Here is a 21186-nt window from a genome sequence, read left to right on the forward strand (position 1 = left end):
ACTCAGTAATAACTAATCAGACTTTGTGATTGTTCCTTGCACAGAGTACACATCCAAGAAAAGCAGTTGTTACACTCAGTTAAGTAAAATGTATTCCATAAGTGTTACTTATTTTGTTTGTTTATATGGCAAGACCTTGAGTGGTTTTTTAGGATGTTCTCTGGCGAGGGAATCTGGTAGGAAAGGAAGAAAAATCAAATCAAAACTCAAAGCACGTGACACCAGGAGAGTGTCAACCATCAAGAAGGCACATCAGCTTCACATATGTACATACATGATGCATAATACTGAGCCAGAGCAAGGCATCTGTGCTTAGCTCCCAACAGGCCAGGCTTCTTTGCATGGTGACCTTCTGCCCTTCCCATCTACCTTCAGAGACAGATGTTACCCGTCATAAAGGGGTGGGTCTGTCCTGACCTCATTTGAGGATGGAACCTTTACTCAAATGGTGTCACCCCCAACCCACTCGTAACGTAAGTGACCACAAAAGGAGCAAAACCCTATAAAAAGAGAGAAAGGAGCGCTACACTTCATCCACCTCACATCAGGCACAAGCTCATCCAGTGCCAGCTGAAAAGGACAAGCAACCATGAGTCCCAGGAGAACTTCATCTGTGGTGAGTCCCTCACTAATGTACAAGACTCTTGCTGATTGAGACCAGGTCACATTGCTGTATATTGTGTGAAATGCTGGGCTCCAAGTGTGGAGGTCCATGAATCTGTATATGTAGAACCTGGAAATCAAACCTTTGGTAGATGCCTTAACCATTGTACAGCATTTACAAGAACTGATATGCAGCAGTCAGAAAGATGAGGTTAACAGAGAGATAGCTGTGATGGAGCTAACCCACATAAGACATGTCACATGACGCTGTCCAATGAGAAGGAATGTCTATCTAAAGTCTGCTTTTCTGAGTGCAAAGGATTTGACAAAATTCTCTCATGCCGTTTTTCTTTAATCCAGAATAAAGTGGGCTCCTATTCTTGCAGATTTGAAAGCTTTGGAAGCAATTTTTGTTCCACTGTTTTATACAAAAGTCTTGGTATATTCCAGCCCTTTGATTCTAATCAGATACATGTATAACTCTCCTTATGAGTAAAGATTTGTTTTTTTAATATTTAAAAAAATATGCTCTGAACTCTGATTTTCACTTTAGGATCAATGCAGGCTAAATTTAGAACAACCAGAAAATATCCCTAAGAAGACATAGGGAGGGAGATCCAGTTTTTATCTGGAGCACGGCTGGTGTACACACACTGTTCCTAATTCCTACGTGAATGCTGACAACACGTGGGTTTTTTACAGTCCTGTTCTCCATGGTACATGTTTGACTGTGCACAGGGTTTACAGAATGGAGGGACTAAGAACATGGTACAGAAGGACATTTCCTCCTAGAAAATCAAGGTTGTTTAGTGTCCGGTTGACAGTCCCAGGAGGCTGATGAGATGGCATGACTCGACATCCTTACTAAGACCTGTGCGGGCTAAGACACCGCACGTCTGTCCTCAATCTCAAAAAAAAAAAAAAAACCAAACAAAGTAAGAAACTGGTTAAAAAATAAATATATACATAAAGTCTACAGTTTCAGCATGATTTTGGCCATCTTAAAAGTTTTAAAATTTTAAAATGTCTTACATTGTAATGTAGATCTTTCCAGAACATAGTATATTTCTTATAGTTAGCATGAATTTGTCAGCAAAACCCATATGCTAACCAATTCGCCCATCACTCTAATTTCTCTCCCAGTCTATGATGCTGTTGCTGTTCCTGAGCCTGGAGGCTGCAGTGAAGGCTGGGATACTCATCCCACAAAGTACAGCATGTCCAAACACCGAGGACACGAACTTCCTCCAGAATGTGAAGGTCAACCTGAAAGTCCTTAACTCCCTTAGCCCTAAAGTGAGTTCCAGAAGGCCCTCGGACTACCTCAACCGTTCTACCTCACCCTGGACTCTCCAGTACGTAAGAACTCCAGACCCACCCCCCCAAAAAAAATGTGTTTGGTTTTTTTTTTCCACTCTGTGACATATCACACAAGGCCTAAACATGGTTTTCTAGTTTTCCTGTCAGAATCATCAGGAACCAAGAAGGACCATTATGCTAAGCAATGATTCTCGAAGTTTCCTCTACAAACTTCTTAAATAGAGCAGGGGACACTTCACCCTAACCTGTTATAGTTGTTGTTAATGCCAAAAAATCAACCCAAATTAACCATGATTCTAACATTTTTAAGAGCTCATGTTGATTGACGATTTCTTGGAAATCCAAACACTTATCACAGAGCAATACCTGAGGCTTGTTTTTTTTTTTTTTTCTATCTCCTCAAATTAATAACCGTGATTCTAGCATTTAGAGCTCAAGTAGATCGTTGACTTTTTTAGAAATCAGGACATTAATCATAAAGTAGCATGTTTTCTTGCTGAAAATAATTAACAATTAACTAGGTATTTTTGTTCCTGTACTGAAGAAGACATAGAAAAATAACACCACAATGCTGGCAGAGGAAGTATCCTGTTGGTTATTTCTTCCCCTTTGCGAGTTAGACTTAACCTCCATCTCCAGCACTTTTGCAGTGCTCATATTCGTCATCACATGCCCTTCTTCCCTGTTCCTGCTTTTCCTTCCAGTTAACCAGGAATTCCCTTCCCCCTGGCTTCTGTCTCCCCTGCAGCCGCAATGAGGACCCTGATAGATATCCCTCTGTGATCTGGGAGGCACAGTGCCGCCATCAGCGCTGTGTCAATGCGGAGGGGAAGCTGGACCACCACATGAACTCTGTCCTCATCCAGCAAGAGATCCTGGTCCTGCGGAGGGAGCCTGAGAAGTGTCCCTTTTCCTTCCGGCTGGATAAGATGCTCGTGGGTGTGGGCTGCACCTGCGTTTCCTCCATCGTCCGCCGTGTGTCCTAAGCACACGCCTGAGGCTGGTGGGAGCAATTAGGACAAGCCTCGACCCCTAAGAAACCCCGCTTCTCAGCAACCCCGCTTGAATTTCTGAAACCGTTCGTGAGATTGATCCAGAGGTGGAGGCAAAATTGTCTGACTTCCTCCCTGAGGAGGAGGTTGAAAGGAGTGCCAATTTGCTTCTTGTTTGTTTTGCTTTAAATTATTTATGTATTTAATATATCCTGAGATAACTTTGGGGCGTAAGTTATTTTAATGAATTTAGCTACCTTATTATGTTTCTTTCTGAAGAAGACAAAAATTCAAGACTTAAGAAACTGTATTATTTAAAAGGTAAAAACCTATATTTATGTGAGTTATTTATCTATTTATTTTCCTTAAGTCTTTAAAGAAAGGATAAACGGTTTGATTATCAGATCTGCCTAGGGAAGTCCTAGATAGGATTAAATGTTAACTGAATTTTGGCTTTACTATTTGTGGGTTTAAGACTCCCTCCTCTGAAAGGAGTGAAAAACCAAACCTAGTTCTGTCTTTATTAACTTTTTTAAATTATGAAACTTGTAAAAAAAAAAAAACTGGTAAACTTCACTCCTTATTCTGTTAAAGCTTTGTAACAATATCACTGTAATAATAAATTTTTGGAAGAAAAAGTTATTTCCTTATTCTTAAAAAGTGGGGGTGGGGGTGGAGAGTTGGATCAGTGGCCAAAAGCACTCTCAGTGTAATCACGAGGACATGAATTCAGGTCCCAAAACTCGTGTGAAAAACCAGTAACCCTAGCTCCTAGAGACTGAGACTGGGGATGGCTGGAGCTTGTTGCCTCCGGCGTCGCTGAGAAAACGTAAGTCTTGGGCTCAGGGAGGCATCCCACCCTTATCGAACAAGACAGTGAGTCATAGAGGGGACACCTGATACCCTCTTCTGTCCTCTGCGTGCACGCACAGGCTTGGGTGTCCGCAAGCACACGCTCACTCACATCTATGAAAATAAATAAACAAAAAGTCTTCCTGCAAAAATATAACCAACGTGTATAGATTCCACATTCTTGGTTTTAATCGGCTGATGAGCAAGAATGTAGGCAGGACGCGCAAGGCACCCTTCCTGGATAATTCCAGCTACCACCCCTTATCAACGAAGTCTCTCCTTGCTGCCAGTGGAGAGTGTCACAGAAAACTACATCTGGAAACAACGCAGAGCTCAAAGGATCATGGGAAGCCCGGCCCCAGTGAACGCATCTGCAGGACAGCTCCAGCATCCGTGGCTCAGGGAGCATTATGGAAGAGGAGGAACGGGACTATAACAGGGAGAATATCAGGGAGTCTTCTGTGAAACAGTCTAGAAATGGCTGCATAAACAAGACCAGAACAATGGCAATCTTGCTGGACATGTCAACCTGGAAGTGGGTATTTCATGGGGCCCCACTCCTAGACAAAGAACCACAAGCAATTATTAACTTCTGGGAGAAAGAGAATTAGCCTCTCCCAGCGCCCTTTATAGTCTGTGTAATACACAGTGGTCAGCCCTGAAACCTTATACATGCCAACAACAAAATGGACCTGGCAGATTGCACTTACATTCATATACATATGTATGGAACAATACTAAAGAAAAGGAGACCATCATTTTAAGAGTGGGGGTGTGTGGGAGGGTTCAAGGGAGCGTAGCTGGGAGGCTCTGGAGAAAGGGAGGTAGGCAGTGATATAACTCTACTTGTATCAAAAACACATTTTAAAATATAATATGTTTTTCCACCATTATGAATTGGTGGGAATTATAAATGAATAATAGAAACCTGGGATCAAACAAGTTTGGATTTCAATACTGGCTTTCCCTACTTGCTGATCGATGAGCAATATTTCTGAGCCTCTTGCCTCCTCATCCATAAAATAAAAAAAAGTAATAAAAGTAAAAATAAATAAATAAGAAGAATGTAGCTAGGTCTCTGATAGGTGTCAGTACAGAATACATACAGTCTTGTACTCATCCACATGGGGCTCACATTGTGTGAGGTATTGTGAGCCATTAGAGATGACTGATTTCAGCATACAGAAGGATGAAGGCAGGTTACATGCAAATGCCACTATTTTATGCAAGGAGATGAGCATCTGCAGACTCTGATATGAGGGAGCGGCTGTCCTGTTAATCATCCCCCAAACACACTGAAGGTCTTTGGAACTTCAGCTCTCCTTTGTTTGGAAATGTATAAAACTGTACCTCAGAGCAACAACTCCCTTGAACCACCCAACTTCATATTTTCAGTTTCCCATGCCTTTAAAACAACAAGTACAGGCTCTTTCTTCTATTACTAGACAATGCTATGAACTGAAGAACTCTGCAATAAATTAAGAAGAAAAATATATATAATGGTCAGCCCTGAGAAAGTAGCACATCATGACTGAAGAGCAAAAGGGGGAAAAAAAACTTCCCCAAAATATAACCTGATATTTGACATAAAAGAGGAGATTCTGTTTCCAGAATAGGAGTCCTTGCTTTGACGACAAAGGCCCACCTGAGATCAGGAAGGAACAGATTTCCTTCTCAGAGATACAGTTCTCAGATCTGGTCTCTGTCTCTTATCCAATGCACACAAGCACCCAGAAATGAAAGGGTGGAGTAGAGCCAGGTTCAAGAATAAGATGTTCAATATAAGCAAAATAAAAACTGAGTCATTCTCGCCTACAGGTTGGTTTCAAGCTTTGAATCATAGCCAACCCCACGCCCAGTTTAAGGAGCCATATGGAAGTTCTGCAGCCATTCCCACGGCATTCCTGCTTTTATCTATCTATCTATCTATCTGGGAGGAGGAAGCCAGCTCCTTTCCCTGGTGAACCATCTCACCTTCACTCTTCACTCTCCTGCATGCCCAACACCACCCAGAGGTCTATGGTCTACCACCTCTACTTCACTCTAATCCCAAAGCAAGTAAGTGACTTCCCCAGTTTCTCTTGCTAAGCTTAGTGTTCATATCCACCCTGTAATAAGCTCCACACAAACACAAAGCTAGCATTGACAGGCGCTGCCTTCCTCCTTTAAAATTTATCACTAAAATCCTGATGCTCATATTTTTGGTCTTCAAAGAATCCGTGATGGAGGAGACTTTAACGAGAAACACCGAAGAGTTTCCTTCACCAGCTGTGTAACCTAGTTATTCTCCACTGAGGAAAACACCAGTGACCAAATACAGGTCACATCTTTCTCAGCTATGACGTCATTTGTCCACAGAACATGGATCCAATGTAATACAGAGACCTGTCGTTTTATTTTTTTAAGTGATATTAACTATTCATTTAGGGTTATTAAAAAAACATGGAGAAATTCAAAGATGTGTGTGCTATGCCTATATTCAAAGAAACCTCACTCTATGGGCACAAGGGTCAGTGGGATGGAAACTAACTGTAAAGGGAGAAGTGGAAACATTCTGAAGAGATAGCTCTGTGGCTAAGTGCACTTGTTGCTCTCCCAGAAGATCTGAAATAAGTTCCCACACTCATACTCAGCAGCTCACCACCACCTGTAACTTCTTCTCTAATGGATCCAACACCCTCTTCTGTCCTCTAAGGGTGCCAACGTTCACATGTGCAAACCAACAGACACATGCACATAATGAAAAGCAAAATGATACTTTAAAGAAAATAATTGAGGCCTTGAGGAAGTTCATAAGCTAAATAAATGAGGTGGCTTTGTTCTTGCAGATTACAAGTATCAGAGACCTTCAGAAGAAGCTGTTTCTACACATAAAATGGAAGAAGAAAGAGGGAAAAGATAGAGACAGAGAGAGCAGGCATTTGTTTTTGTTTTTGTTGTTGTTTTGTTGTTGTTTTGTTTTGTTTTGTTTTTAGCTGCAAGGCCATCATAGTAAGCCAGATTCAAAAGCACAGAGCCTGTCACAAGAAGAGCAACTGGGGCTAGCAGTGCTCAGCACTGACAAGAGACAGATCTCGAGACTCCAGGGGTGGCTGTTTATTCCACACCTCCCACACTGTCAGCCCCACATCTTGACAGATGTATAATTTAGGGCACAGGTGACACGACTGGTTCTCAAAGCATAAATCTCATTCTTAGTGCTGTTGGGGAAGTGGACATGTCTGTGGTTAAAAGCAAAGAGGCTTAAAAGAGCTCAGATCAAAGGGGACTCATCCCTCACATAACTCATGCTGAATTACAACTGGTAGGTTCCTCCCTTAAGTTCCTGGAAAGAGTGATGCACTATGGCTTGCTCATGCCCATACAATATGCCTAATATGAATGAATTGCCAGCAATGGTGATGATGGCCAGGAAGAGGCACTCATAAACGAGCATGTATTAAAGACACATGTGTCACTGGCCCAGTATTTATTACTGGAAAGGCAAAGTTGGGAAAGGTGGTTCATTCATGCTTCCATGTTCAGTGTTCTTCTGGGTAAGTAAGGCCTTAACGCTTACTGGACAGTTAGGAAATCGGTGTTCTGGAACAGTGAATGGTCTTCTACTCCACTCTCTGCAAGAAGAGAAAATGATCTGACACTGGTGCCAGCAATATGGCTTGCAGAGTAAAGGCACTTGCTGCACAAACTTGACAACCTGAGCTTAATTCCTGGAACCCATATATAAGGAAGAAGAAGAGATCAAATTTCACAACGTTGTCCTCTAACCTCCACATGTCTGCCATAGTATGTATACACACACACACACTGACAGTAAATTCTTTAATTAAATTTTTATTTTTTTATGTTAATTACATTTATTTACTTTGTATCCCAGCTGTAGCCCCCTCTCTCATTTCCTCCCAATTCCACCCTCCCTCCCTCATCTCCCTGCCCCTCTCTAAGTCCACTGATAGGGGAGGTCCTACTCCCCTTCCATCTGACCCAAGCTTATCAAGTCTCATCAGGACTGGCTGCAATGTCCTCCTCTGTGGCCTAGCAAGGCTGCTCCTTGATAGCATGGTATCATCTACAAGCCAAATAATATTATCAAGTCTACTTCTAAAGAACTTCAAACATGAAAATCTCACAATCATCATCCCCCAAATCAAGAGATCCTTCTTAATGTCCAACTGAAATCTTAGATTATGTCCAGTGCATAGAAGTTCTCTGTAACTGTTATCTTGAGGGAGACACAATGAGGCATCAAAAAAGCCATATATTTTATGTTTTAATTTCGGAAAAATACACATATCTGACACAGCAATACAGGAGTGTTGACCACATGGCACCATGTAAGGATACGTTATCTTGCTAAATTGTATTCAACAAATCTCACACTGTAAAGAGGCACCATTATAGGAAGTTCTGTGGTGATGTGAATTACACAAGACCACAAAGACACTTTTGTAACAAAGGGCTCTGGAGCTACTAAAATGTGAATATGAGGGAAGGGATGGGGCCAGTGGGAGATAGTGATGATGGAAGAGTTGACTTCACCTGTGGGTGCAATCAGATCATCACTGGAGAGTAATCTGATACGCTTCCAAAAGTTCTGGGTTGTTTTTATTTTATTTTGCTTTATGTTCTGCATAAGAAGCAAAGTCCCCTACTGAGTGTGAGAACTAGTGGAAATGAAACGTACCACCCTGGTTGCTGTCCTACTGGGACAAGAATAAACATTCAACAGGCATATGAAAGAGTGGGAGTGCAAATGGATATTTGGGTGCTATTGTGGATCCTCCTGAGGTCTGTGGTCATATATTTAAATAAGAATCAGTCAATAAAGGTTATACGCTTTTCCCTAGCCACAATCAGCAGTGAGAGTTCGAGCATAGTAAAAAGAGACTCAAGGGCAACAGTGGTTGGGATGTGGCCAGTTGAATTTGACCACATGAAACAAACAAGAGACAGAGGATGTAGGCAAAAGAGCGACCACAGCAACTGGTTGTGGATCTAAGCTGAGCAGGGAAGAAAAATGAGCATGAGAGCATGGGATGATGCACTCATTCCAAAGACCTGCAGAGATGGGCTCCAAAACTGTTGGAGTAGTCTCCTCAACTCCACAAACAGTCACCAACAGATTTGAGTTCTCTGCTCCTCTTGCACTTCAGTGAAACTGAATTAATTTACTACACTCCTGATTGATATAACTCAAATCCAGCCTGGATAAAGATGGAGTAGACAGGTGAGAATGTGCAGTGAATCAGTGATGAGGAAGATCCATTGTGCTGTAGACTTCTAATGCGGAATAAAGGTAGGAATACACTAAGAGAAAACAGTTAAGAGTGATTAAACCCAACACTCCCTGGTTTGAGAGCACCTTCAACAACAGAAAGCCGTTGAGGATGTTGGAAGAATCGAATTGGATGCAGGAGATGAAAATGAGACTATTTCCCTGAGAGAACGGAGAAGGCAAAAGTAGCTGGAATTAGCTAGAAATGATGTTTTTGATAAATGTTAAAAGTAGAATCAACAGAACACGATGGGTGGCCCAGAAAGAAGACATTATAACTATTTCTGACTCGGTCACAATCTTCTTGAATACAAAAATGAAGGGTATTAGATTCTCAGACAGTAGGAGTGGTGAATTTCCTTTCAGCATGTTGGGTTTGAAATTTCTGTGGGATAGTCCAATGGGAAAACAGTCCAATGAGAAATGATCCTAAAGCCTCTCAAAGGTCTAAACCAAAACATCTTTGGAGAATAAACTACTCTGAATAAAGCCAGATGGTATCTAAAACAGGGTATGGACGTGTGAACATGTTTCAAATGACAAGGTTTGTCGGATATTGTGTAGTGAAGTCACATGACAGAAGGATCTGACTGCTACAAATTTTGATAACTCAAGATCAAGAAAGGGTCCATGAAAGAATAAGAAAGCAATGCAAGACATACAAAGAAAAGTCAGAAAGTGAAGACGATAGCAACCATGAAGGAGGAAAGGGCAACAAGATCAAATGCACAGAAATGTCCAGTAATGCCAACCAAAGAGCAGCAGTTAGCTACCACAAAGCCAATTATTGATTCTGAGAGGCAATCAATAATTCGTTCTTCAGTGATGGAAGCTAAAGCTGTATTACAAAGGATAACAAAGTTGGTAGGAGGATAGGAAGTGAAGGGGAAAAAAATCTCTTTTCCAAGCAGCTTGGCTATGGAGAAAAAAGAAATGACCAGTGACACTTACACTGGGCAGAGCTCTTTCCTGACACAAATGCTTAAATTAATACATTGTGGCATGCAAATTAAAAGTCAGTAAGTGCTGAGATGTCCCAGTCGGTAAAGTACTTGCCTTGTAAGCAAGAAAATGGGTGTTTCCCCAGGACCCACACTTTAAAAAGCTGAGAGTATCAGTACCTACATATAATTCCAGCACTTAGTGGGCAAAGATGGGAGGATCCCTGACCAGTTAGCTTAATCTACATGAGTTCCATGCCAGTGGCAGGGGTGGGGAGTGGGTAGCAAAGAAACAAAGTGAGGGAAAGGAAGGGAAGAAAAGATGTGTATCACTTGAAGAATTACACCAGAGATTGTTCTTGGGCCTGCCTCCGCACACTCACATAGGTGCAAACACACACACACAGTTTTACACACCCACTAGAGTTGATAAATTCTAAAAACCAAGAATACCAACTTTTAGTTAAAGGATGTAGGAATCACTGGATCTCAGACATTACCGATGGAAATAAAAATGATACTACCACACAACATTTATGGCAGTCCTGCACTGTGCCCCAGCACACAGAGGCTGAGCACAGTAGCATCTGTCATGCTAAAATAAAGGAGGGGCTGCTAAAATAATAGATAGATAGATAGATAGATAGATAGATAGATAGATAGATAGATAGATAGATAGATAGATAGATAGATAGATAAAGGAAGGAAGGAAGGAAGCTCTAGTCAGCCTGAGTCAGCATAATAAGGAAGAACCCTCTGTTGTGATTGTTTTGTTTTATGTGATTTTTTTCTTTTAGTTATCATACACTAATTGAACAAAGAGTTTCATTATGACATTTTCATGCACAAATATAACAATCTTTATCCGCTTCCTCTATTACAACCCCGTCCTCCTTGCTCTCTTCTCCCTCTCCATCCCTAATAGTCCCTCTTTTATTTTCATATCCTTTTTTACGTTCTCTCATATTGCATATATGAAAGAAGGAAATGCTATATTTGTCTTTGTTGAGCTGGCTTATTTCACTTAACACAATGATCTCAAGTTCTAACCATTTTCCTAGAAACAACATACTCTCACTTTTTTCTTTATTTTTGAGATCACAATTTAATTAAATCCCTTCTTCCTTCCCTTTCCATATACCTTAAATTCATGGCCTCTCTTTTCATTAATTATTGTTACATACACATTTTCCATATCTTGTAATATGTTGATGAAACTTACCTCTGAGGTTTTGGTTTGACATTCTATGTTTTTTATTTCCAGTTTTATATCGTTTTGAATTTTCTTTAGGGATTCTATTTCTTGGTTAAATACTGTTTCCTCTTATATGTGGATCTTAGCTCGTAAGTTTTCAATATATGTACTACAATCCAAATAACCATGGATTGTAGTAAAGGGGAAAGGGAGAGGATTGTTATCCCCAGGAAGAGGAAATAGATATAGTCTCATGGAAATATAACAAGTGGATGAAAGAAACATAAAGTAGGAAATACAGGATGAAAACTAATTCACCACTGAAAAAAAACATATGAAAACATACTAGTGTAGAAGCTCCCAACATGAAATGAATCAAACAGAGTCACAAAATAATAGGCGAGACAATGTTTCCATTAGACATCACCAAGTAAAACCGCCAGTACCAGGATTGGGTTACATGTTGTTAGTGACGGGCCAAAGGAGTCTCATGGAACCATCCAAACAGCACAGGCTACTGCCAAGATTATTGGTTGCTTCCCACAAACTGGTGATAAAGCTCTATTGCTGAAGACACCGCTGACTTAAGTCACTGAACAGAGAAGCTTCACCTCTGCTTGCTAATATTCATGGTACCGAAGGTACTCTGCATGCTGCAGGAAAGGAAAAGTTGTTAATACTAGCCACCTACAGACCATGTGACCTACAACAGCAACCTGCCTGCAAGATATAGTGATGAAGTACTGGCACAAATGTTATCTGAGTAACCAACCACATTTTAAAAATTTGATTTAAGGTCCACTCCGTGAGATGGACCTCATGCCTGACACTGCTAGGTTAGACAAGAGATTAGATAGACCACAGGCCTAGGGAAAAAACCTGATTACTCTTCTGTTAAAGGAACACAGTAATAAAAGAGCTCCTGATCATATCATAGAACAGTGCCTCACTCAACTCATAACAAAGATGCTTCTTCTTTCTTTTTTATAGACAATGCAGCCAGTCCTGATGAGACCTGATAGGCTAGGGTCAGACAGAAGGGGAGGAGGACCTCCCCTATCAGTTGAGGGACTTAGAGAGGGAGGGTGGGCCTGGGAGAAGACGAGGGAAGGGGCTACAGCTGGGATACAAAGTGAATAAGTGTGCATTACTGTGAAGGTGTCAGATCCCTTGGAACTGGCATTACAGACAGTTGTGAGCTGCCATGTGAGTGCTGGAAATTGAACCCGGGTCCTTTGGAAGAGCAGCCAGTGCTCTTAAACACTGAGCCGTCTCCTCAGCCCCCGATGCTGCTTCTTTCAATAGATGGGAATTATTAACAGAAAGATTCACAGCTGGACAATGTGCAAAGACTGAGAGCTTTAGGGTACTCAGTCTGAAATGGGATGTATTTATCAACCACACCACACCCCAAGGTTTAGCACTCTACACAGAAGAGGAGATTGAAAGATTGTAAGATCCAGTGGTGAAGAGTGACTCCAAGGAAATAGTATCTTCCAGACACCACAGGACTGGTGCATATAAGAAAGCCCCGAGACTAAGGCAGCAGGCATAAGACCTGCACAGGCTCAAGTCAAACAGTGTAGATGGTATCCCAGAATTGAGATGAAAGAGAGGACATAGGATTCCACCCTTAACCAAGAAGCCATCTGCTGCTGATAACCTTCTGGCAAAGGGAAAATCAGCTTTTCCCTCATGAAGGATAACTGAGTTTATCAACCACATTCCATGGAGGTCCCATGCCTGGTAGCAGTTAGCCAACATAAAACAAACTCAGTGGTATTTTTATGGACCTTTTGTTTTATTTCAGCCATTTTGCCTTATTAGCCTTTTGATTATTTGTTTTTGTTTTGTTTGTTTTGTGTTTTTTTTTTAATTTTAGTTTCTTGCTCTTTGGTTGTTGTTTTTGTTTTGTTTTGTTTTTAAGAGAGAAAGAAAGAACATAAAGTTGGGTGCAAAGGCAGGTAGGGAGGACCTGGAAGGAATTAGGGGAGGTTAAAACATGACCAAAATATATGAGACCTTTTCACTGAAAACCAGGCATGGTAGTGCACAGCTGTAACTCAGGAGGCTGAGGCAGGAGAGCCTTGAGTTAGAGGTCAGCCTGTGCATGGGGAAAACCCTACCTCAAACATGCCAGCCCCAACCCACACAGCCCACACTGCACACGACAGACACACAACACACAGCCCACATCACACACACACACACACCACACACATGTCACACACGCTGCACATACTATACACACCACACCACACACACCGTATCACACACACTATACACACAGAGTATCACACACACACCACACACCCAATATCACACACTCACACCACACACACTAACACACACTCCATATACACTAACAAACACACCTCACACATTACATATACCACACCACACACACACCACACATATACACACACTTATACCACACACACACACACACACCCTTCTTTTAACTAGTTTGCTGAAATTTTTACTTTGGACAAGCCACTTTGGAAAATGCTTTACTAGTTAAATGTAAATCCCAGCAGGCCTTCTCCTAGGGTTTTACCCAGAAAGTATGTATATATGTGTGTTTAGTAACAATGGAAAATTCTACAAGCAAAACAAATGTTCATGTATGAGTAAGTAAATGTGAGTATATTCCAAAAAGGGAATTCCACCAAACAACTTAAAAGGACAAAGTAAGGATTGGAAAGATGGATCAGCCCTTAAAAGTGCTTACTGCTCTTCCAAAGGGCCTTGGCACTTGCTGTGAATGATTCAGAGTTGCCTTTAACTTCAGGTTCTGGAGACTCAAAGCTCTAGCCACTATGAGTATGTTCATTCACATGTGCACAAACATATGCCTATGCAGAATCTAAAATTACCCTTTAAAAATTAAGATGAAAGTCTTGGAGCAATCAGGGACACAAGGAACACACATAAACATAATAAAGGCAATAGACAGCAAGCCTATAGCCAACATGAAATGAAATGGAGAGAAACTCATAGAAATTCCTCTAAAATCTGTAATGTGACAAGCCATCCACTCTCTCCATATGTATTCAATATATTTTTTTGAAGTCCTAGACAGAGTAATAAGACAACTGAAAGAGATCAAGGAGATTCAAATTGAAAATGAAGAAGTCAAAGAATCACTATTCACAAATGATATGATACTATACATAATACTACTAGAGAACTCCTACAGATGATAAACACCTTCAGCAAAATGAGTTGGATACAAGAGTAACTAAAAAAAAAAAAAATCAGTAGCTTATATACAAATGGCAAAAGGAATGAGAAAGAAAGAAATCAGGGAAACAACACCCTTCACAATAGCCACAAATAATATAAAACATCTTGGAGTAACTCTAACTAAGCAAGTGAACCTGTATGGTAAATACTTCAAGTCATTAAAGAAGAAAATTGAAGAAGATATCAGAAGATGGAAAGATGCCCCATGCTCATGGATCAGTAGGATTAACATACTGAAAATGGCCATCTTACCAAAAGCAATCTACAGCTTCAATGCAATTCCCATCAAAATGCCAACACAATACTTCACAGACCTTGAAAGAGCAATCCTAAACTTCTTATGAAAACACACACACACAACAGGATATCTGAAACAATCCTGTCAATAAAGGAACATCCAGACGTATCTCTGTCCCATATTTCAAGCTGTACTACAGAGCAATAGTAATAAAAATTGCATGGTACTGGCATAAAAACAGACAGGTTGATCAATAGAATTGAATCAAAGACCCAGACATAAGTCCACACATCTATGAACACCTGATTTTTTTATAAGGAAGCTAGAAATACACAATGGAAAAAAGAAAGTATTTTCAACAAATGGTTGAAAATGGTCTAACTGGGTCACGATGTAGAATAATACAAATGGACCCTTATCTATCACCATTAACAAACTTGAATCTACATAAATCAAGGATCTCAACATAAAACCAGAAAGACTGAACTGATAGAAGAGAAAGTGGGAAAGAGCTTTGAATTCATTGGCACAGGAGACAACTTCCTGAACAGAACACCAACAGCACAGGCACTAAGATTAACAATTAATAAATAGGACCACATGAAACTGAAAAGCTTTTGTAAGACAAAGGACATCATCAATAGGACAAAATGGCAGCCTACAGAATGGGAAAAGGTTTTCACCAACTCCACATCTGACAAAAGGCTAATATCCAAAATATATAAAGAACTCATGAAATATGGCATCAACAAATTAAACGATCCAATTTTTAAAATGGAATATACAGATCTAAACAGAGAATTCTCAACAAAGGAATCCTAAATGGCTAAGAAACAAAGAAATGTTCAACATCCTTACACATCAGGAGAATGCAAATCAAAGCTGCTTTGCTATTCCATCCTACACTACTCAGAGCAGTTAAGATCAAAAACTCAAGTGACAACACATGCAGGAGAGGATATAGAGAAACAGAAACCCTACTCCATTGCTGGTGGGAATGTAAACTTGTACAACCACTTTGGAAATCAATCTGGCACTTTCTCAGACAATTAGGAATAGCACTACCTCAAGATCCAGCTATACCACTCCTAGGCATATATCCAAAAGATGCTCAAGTATACAAGAAGAACATTAGTTCATCCATGTTTCTAGCAGCTTTATTTATAATAGCCAGAAGCTGGAAACAACCCAGATATCCCTTAGTTGAGGAATGGATCCAGAAGTTGTGGTACATTTACACAATGGATTATTGCTCAGTAATTAAAAACAAAGAAATCCCAATCCCACCCTCCCTCTTCCCCACCCATGTCCCTCTCCCAGTCCACTGAAAAGCAATTAATAAAAATAAAAATAATCAAATAAAAAAATCAATGAGAAAAAAAGAAAAAAAGTGGGGTTCATGGAAGGAACTTATGGGATGTGTCTGGCAGAGCATGGAGGGGGCAAAATGATGTTATTCAATCTTAATTGAAAGCATATTAATAATGAAATGTAAATATACTCTGACATCAAAAAAAGACAAAGAAATCATAAAATTTGCAGGCAAATTGATGCAACTCGAAAATATCATCCTGAGTGAGTTAGTAGAAAGACACTCATGGTATATACTCACTTATAAGTGGATATTAGACATATAATATGGGATAAACATAATAAAATCTGTACACCTGAGGAGAGCTTTAAGGCTTATACACAAGGATCTTCCCGAGAAGGGAAAATAGAATAAAGTTCATGGGTGGACTGCAGGCAGGTAGGGATGGGAGCAGAAGGGATCAGGTGCAGGGGATGGAGAGAGAGAATACTGAGAGAAATGACTGGAACTGGGGGACATTTCAGGAGTAAGGTAGAATTAGTGCAGTGGAAATCCGTGGAATCTTTCAGAGTGACACTAGCGAAGATTGATAGTAATGGGGGTGGGGGGCACGGAGCCTGAACGGGCAGTCCTCTCTATCCTTGTCCTCAGGTGGAAGGACGGGGACACCAACCCAGCCACAAAGCCTCCAGTAGACCTGCATAATGTGCTGTGATGGGAGCCCAGTGTAATTGTCATCAGGGAGACTTCATCCAGCAACTGATGGGAGCAGATGCAGAGTCCCACAGCCAAACATTAGGCAGAGCTCAGGGAGCCTTGAGGAAAAGGGGAATAAAGGACTGGAGCAGCCTGAGGGATCAAGGATACCAGAAGAACATGACCCTTAGAATCAGCTCATCGGGACTCAAGTGGACTCAGAGAGAGTAGGGAGTATGTATGGATCTTACCTAGGCATTCCGCATACATGTTATGATTATATAGTTCAGTGTTCTTGTGGGATTTCTTGGGGGAAGGCTGTCCCCAACTCTTCTACCTACTCGTGGAACCCTTTTCCTCAGCCAGCCTTGACATAAGAATCTGGGCCTGATCTTATTGTAGCTTGTTAAGCCATGTTTGGTTGGTGTCCCTGGAAGGTCTGCTCTTTTCTGGGTGGAGAAAGAGGAGGTTGGATCCAAGAGAAAGGGAGGTGTGAGTGAGGGGAAGGAGAGGAAGCTGCAGTCTGGAATGTAATATATGAAAGAGAAATAAATTAAAAGGGAAAAAACTGGGGATCTTTAGCATACAATATCTTACAAGCATTATGCTAAAGTGAAAGAATCAAGTAAGCCATCTGCTGCCTATTGTTTGTAAATATTTTATTTATATTTGAACTATACATTTTATTGTTTGGGGAATAAGCAAAGAGTTTCATTTAAGGGTCGACTCCAGAAAAGAAGAATAAAAATGTTGTCTGGCTACGATTTACTTTTAAGTTTGTGTGTGTGTGTGTGTGTGTGTGTGTGTGTGTGTGTGTGTGTGTGTTTTGTTGTTGTTGTTGCTGCTGCTGTTTTGTTTTGTTTTGTTTTGTTTTGTTTTGTTTCTATCAGGAAGCACAATTAACTTAAACGGGGCTTAAGTGTTAGTTGAACACTTCTTCAGCCTAGAGTTATTAGATTATTTCTTGTGTTTCTGAAGTGGCTTGACCTGCACGTAGCACAGCAATCCGGTTTTAGTAATGAAACTTCACTGCTCCAGATGTTGACGCCCACAAAGCCCCATCTCTCTCGCCTCGGTCTACCCTGCCTCCTGACAAGCAGTGTGGTTAACCAAGCCTTCCTGACGAATCAGTGGCTCATAGTAGGGAGACTCGCTGCAACAATAGCCCTCTTGCTGTTGGGTCCGGAGAGAAATGAAAGAGATGCACAAATCCATCTGCCCTTGTTAGAGTCTGGAACACTAAAACAGCCCAGACTCAAATAGTATGCAAAAAGCAAAGAGTATTTTATTCTACCAAAGTCCAGTGGACTGGGGTCCTCGCCTATGCAAAGCAAAATAGCAAAGAACTAACTGAGCTTGCATGCTTCTTTTATAGTTACTTAGGCGAGATTTCGGAACAGTTAGGTAATCTTTAGTATGACTGGAGCGTTCAAAATGTGGGCAACTTTTAGGACGGTCAGTAATCATTAGCTAATCATAAGGCAGGCTATTTCTACCCCGACAGATAAGCAACCTTATTTTTCCTGCCAGATGGTCCAGGAGAGGGTCAGGCGGCCTCTGATTGGTTGCCCATTTTCTGTAGTTTTATGCTGATCTATTCTGGAACATCAAAACTTAGGTCTGCTCCTTTTGCAAAACCTGCACTCCCGATGCAGGGGCACCGTACCGCTCCCTCCCCAAAGAGACTCACAGACCGCGGGTCGCAAAAGCAAGAGGCAGTTTATTCCGATCGCGATGGGGGTCGTCCCTTCAAAGCAGGAGACGACCCTGAGCATACCAAGCACAGAGTTTTTATACCTAAAGATCAGGCCTTTACATTGACTAGTCAGCAGAAAAGATAGCAGTTTGCAGTTGGCAGCTTACAGCTTCAAGGACAGTCTTTTCAGTCCCAGGTTTCTTATCTTAAAACAAGCTCACCCAGTCTTTTGAGGAGGGCCATCTGGTCTGGCCTCTGCTCAAGGTTTAGTAGCCCTTAATTGCCAGACTTATTCTTCTTTCTTAGCTGGCCCTTATTCAAGGTCCAGTTGTTTTTCTTTTTAGTCTGGGATGGTCCCATTTCTCACTTTCTCTTTCTCTTTCTCTTTCTCTCTCTCTCTCTCTCTCTCTCTCTCTCTCTTTCTCCCTTCTAACAAGAGACTGATGAAGCCTGTCTTGGCAGAAGCCCAGATCCTCTGTCAGGTTGCAGTGGGTTCTCAAATGGGACCTCAATTTCAATTGGGGTCTCACACTCTCTGTTCCTGCAATGAGGAAGATGTTCCCAACACTGAGGATCCCAGGGGTGAGGTCAACCTCCTCAGAAAAGGCGACTTCAGAGCCACGCTCTTCAGTGGCCCTTTCCCTTCACACACAGTCTCTGGCTTCAGCCTCACCTTCAAGGTGAAGACTGGAGAAAAAAAAATTAGACACAAACTTTTCTTCACTTGCAGAAAAGGCAAAAAATACTTCACAGTTATTCATAACAACCATAGTTACTGATGTGGGTTTTTTAAGTTTCCTCAGATTTCTGACAACAAAAGCTAAGCGGTCCCTCAGTAGAAGATATAAAAGAAGAGTGTGTGTGTGACAAAAATGGAAGGACTCTAGTCAGCCTGAGTGTGGGCAGACATGGCTCTGGCAGGCCTTGCCCTTCTCCCCCATCCCCTCTGCCTTGCTTAAAAACATTAGATTGCATTCCTAAAGCTAGCCACCAAAGTCTACTCCTTTGTGCTAAGAACATGGTCTTGAGGGTCCTAAGCCGATACTTTTCCTGTCAAACACTTTTCATGGAGACACACAACAAACATATCGACTAAACCCAGGTAGGGAACACATGACAAAACAAAGCGCAGATACCACCACAGTCCAACTCGGTGAACCATAAATTTTACTGGGGTTACTCACAGGAGCAGAAATCAGTCAAAGACAACTGTATCAGCAAAGACCAATCCATCACGGTCGACAGCTCACAAAGCTGGGAACCTGGCCCACACTGCACAGTCTGCAGGCAGCTCCATAGGTTAGGGAGTGAGTGGCCTTTCTAGGTGCCTCAGTTGGTCTGAAGCTCTTCCAGACACCGTGGATGCTTTCTGAAACTTCGGCGGAATTGGCCCTGTCTCCGTCTTTTTTTACAGCTTGGATTGTCGGAGGATGACTCTCAGCTTCTCTTGCTTACCCCAGCAGGAAGGGGCCTAGGGAATCTGCTCAGTTTCAGTAACTTCCTGACGCTCCCTTGGGTCGTTTACCTCCTTGCTTAAGGAGCTTCACTGCAGGATGGGAAGTTTCTATCTCTGAGGAAACTGTTAACCAAGGGGGTTGATAAAGTACTCAAGACACAATGGTGTGTCTAAATGTTCATTGTGGTTTTCTCTTTAAATGCTGGGCCACAAGCTTTCAACAGTTTAGACCTAAGAGCACTGTTTACACACGTGCTCTATATTTAGATTGGACCTGAAGAATAACGAGATGAATGAACTGCCTCGTTTATGTCAGCAGCGCACCTTATAGACCAAGAACCACCCATCATCCTGGAACGTGATACCCAGCAAGCCTCGGCAATTTTCTCCTCTCTGTGCCGGTCAGAGAGTTTTTAAAGTGAAAACTTCAGAGACACGTAGTTTTGCCCCATCTCATGAAGTGGTATTTTATTTATTTATTTATTCATTTATCCATTTATTTATTTATTTATTTATTTATTTATTTATTTATTTATTTATTATTTCAGAGGCAGGTCCTTGCTCTCAGGCCCAGCCTCACCTCAAACTCACAACCCTCCTATAAAGCCTCCCAAGTGCTGGCATGACAGGTGTGTGCCTTCAGGTACTTGTGCTGTTACTGTTTTTATGGCATGCAAATTCACCCCAAAGTGACATAGCTAAATGAATGAATGAATGAATGAATGAATGAATGAATGAATAAATGATCTTAGAGTAGACTAATACACGAGGTGTCCATAAGCGAGGTAAAATCCATCCATATCGCTCAGAAGCCACAATTCTTGAGAGGTACATGTGCTGACCCATGTAAACATCGCACTGAAAGCATCCACATAAAAAGATGCAGTCAACATCTGCCCTAACAATTTTGTCATCCACTGTGGCAATGTGGGTTTTTTTCTGTTGTTGTTGTTTTATCCCCTAAGAGTCTCAAGCCCAACCTTATTCTTTTTTCATCCCCCAGAACACCTGACCCAACTAAGGGCCTCCCACTTCCATATTTTTCTCCTCAGTTATAAACCCGGCCTTCTGCTTCAGAGGTGCCTTAAGCTGTGACATCTGTATTAGGAGACACCTGCACAGCAGGAGTTCCCCTTCTGACCTGGATTGCCCACAAAGCACATCCAAACACCTGTTTTCACAAAGAGCCTTTATTCAGGAAAGAAAAGTTAACATGGTTGCTTTCTGACTCAGGCAGAAAAACAGTAGCAAATAACCTTGCAGGTGTAACTTTTAAGAAGAGAAGAAAGTCTATATTATAACAGGCTGGGATGTGATGGTATATCTCCATTGGGTATTGTTAATTAGGTGAACCAAAAGGGGCT

General features: G+C 41.4%; 1 protein-coding gene across 1 annotated transcript; it reads left to right on the forward strand.

Annotated features, from left to right (window-relative positions):
* Positions 1-589: 589 nt before the first annotated feature.
* On the forward strand, positions 590-2909 carry Il17a (interleukin 17A). Its single transcript, XM_055605767.1, has 3 exons — positions 590-616; positions 1747-1958; positions 2672-2909. The coding sequence occupies exons 1-3, from the start codon at positions 590-592 to the stop codon at positions 2907-2909; spliced, it is 477 nt and encodes a 158-aa protein (XP_055461742.1).
* The last annotated feature ends 18277 nt before the right edge of the window (positions 2910-21186 follow it).

The sequence above is a fragment of the Psammomys obesus genome, unplaced genomic scaffold (genome assembly GCF_907164565.1).
Source record: "Psammomys obesus unplaced genomic scaffold, mPsaObe1.curated_primary_1811, whole genome shotgun sequence".
NCBI classification, from domain to species: Eukaryota; Metazoa; Chordata; class Mammalia; order Rodentia; family Muridae; genus Psammomys; species Psammomys obesus.

Coding starts and splice junctions, on each gene's coding strand:
- Il17a (XM_055605767.1), top strand. CDS start 590: ATGAGTCCCAGGAGAACTTCATCTGTG. Junction 617..1,746: donor CCAGGAGAACTTCATCTGTG/GTGAGTCCCTCA, acceptor TTTCTCTCCCAG/TCTATGATGCTGTTGCTGTT. Junction 1,959..2,671: donor ACCTCACCCTGGACTCTCCA/GTACGTAAGAAC, acceptor TCTCCCCTGCAG/CCGCAATGAGGACCCTGATA.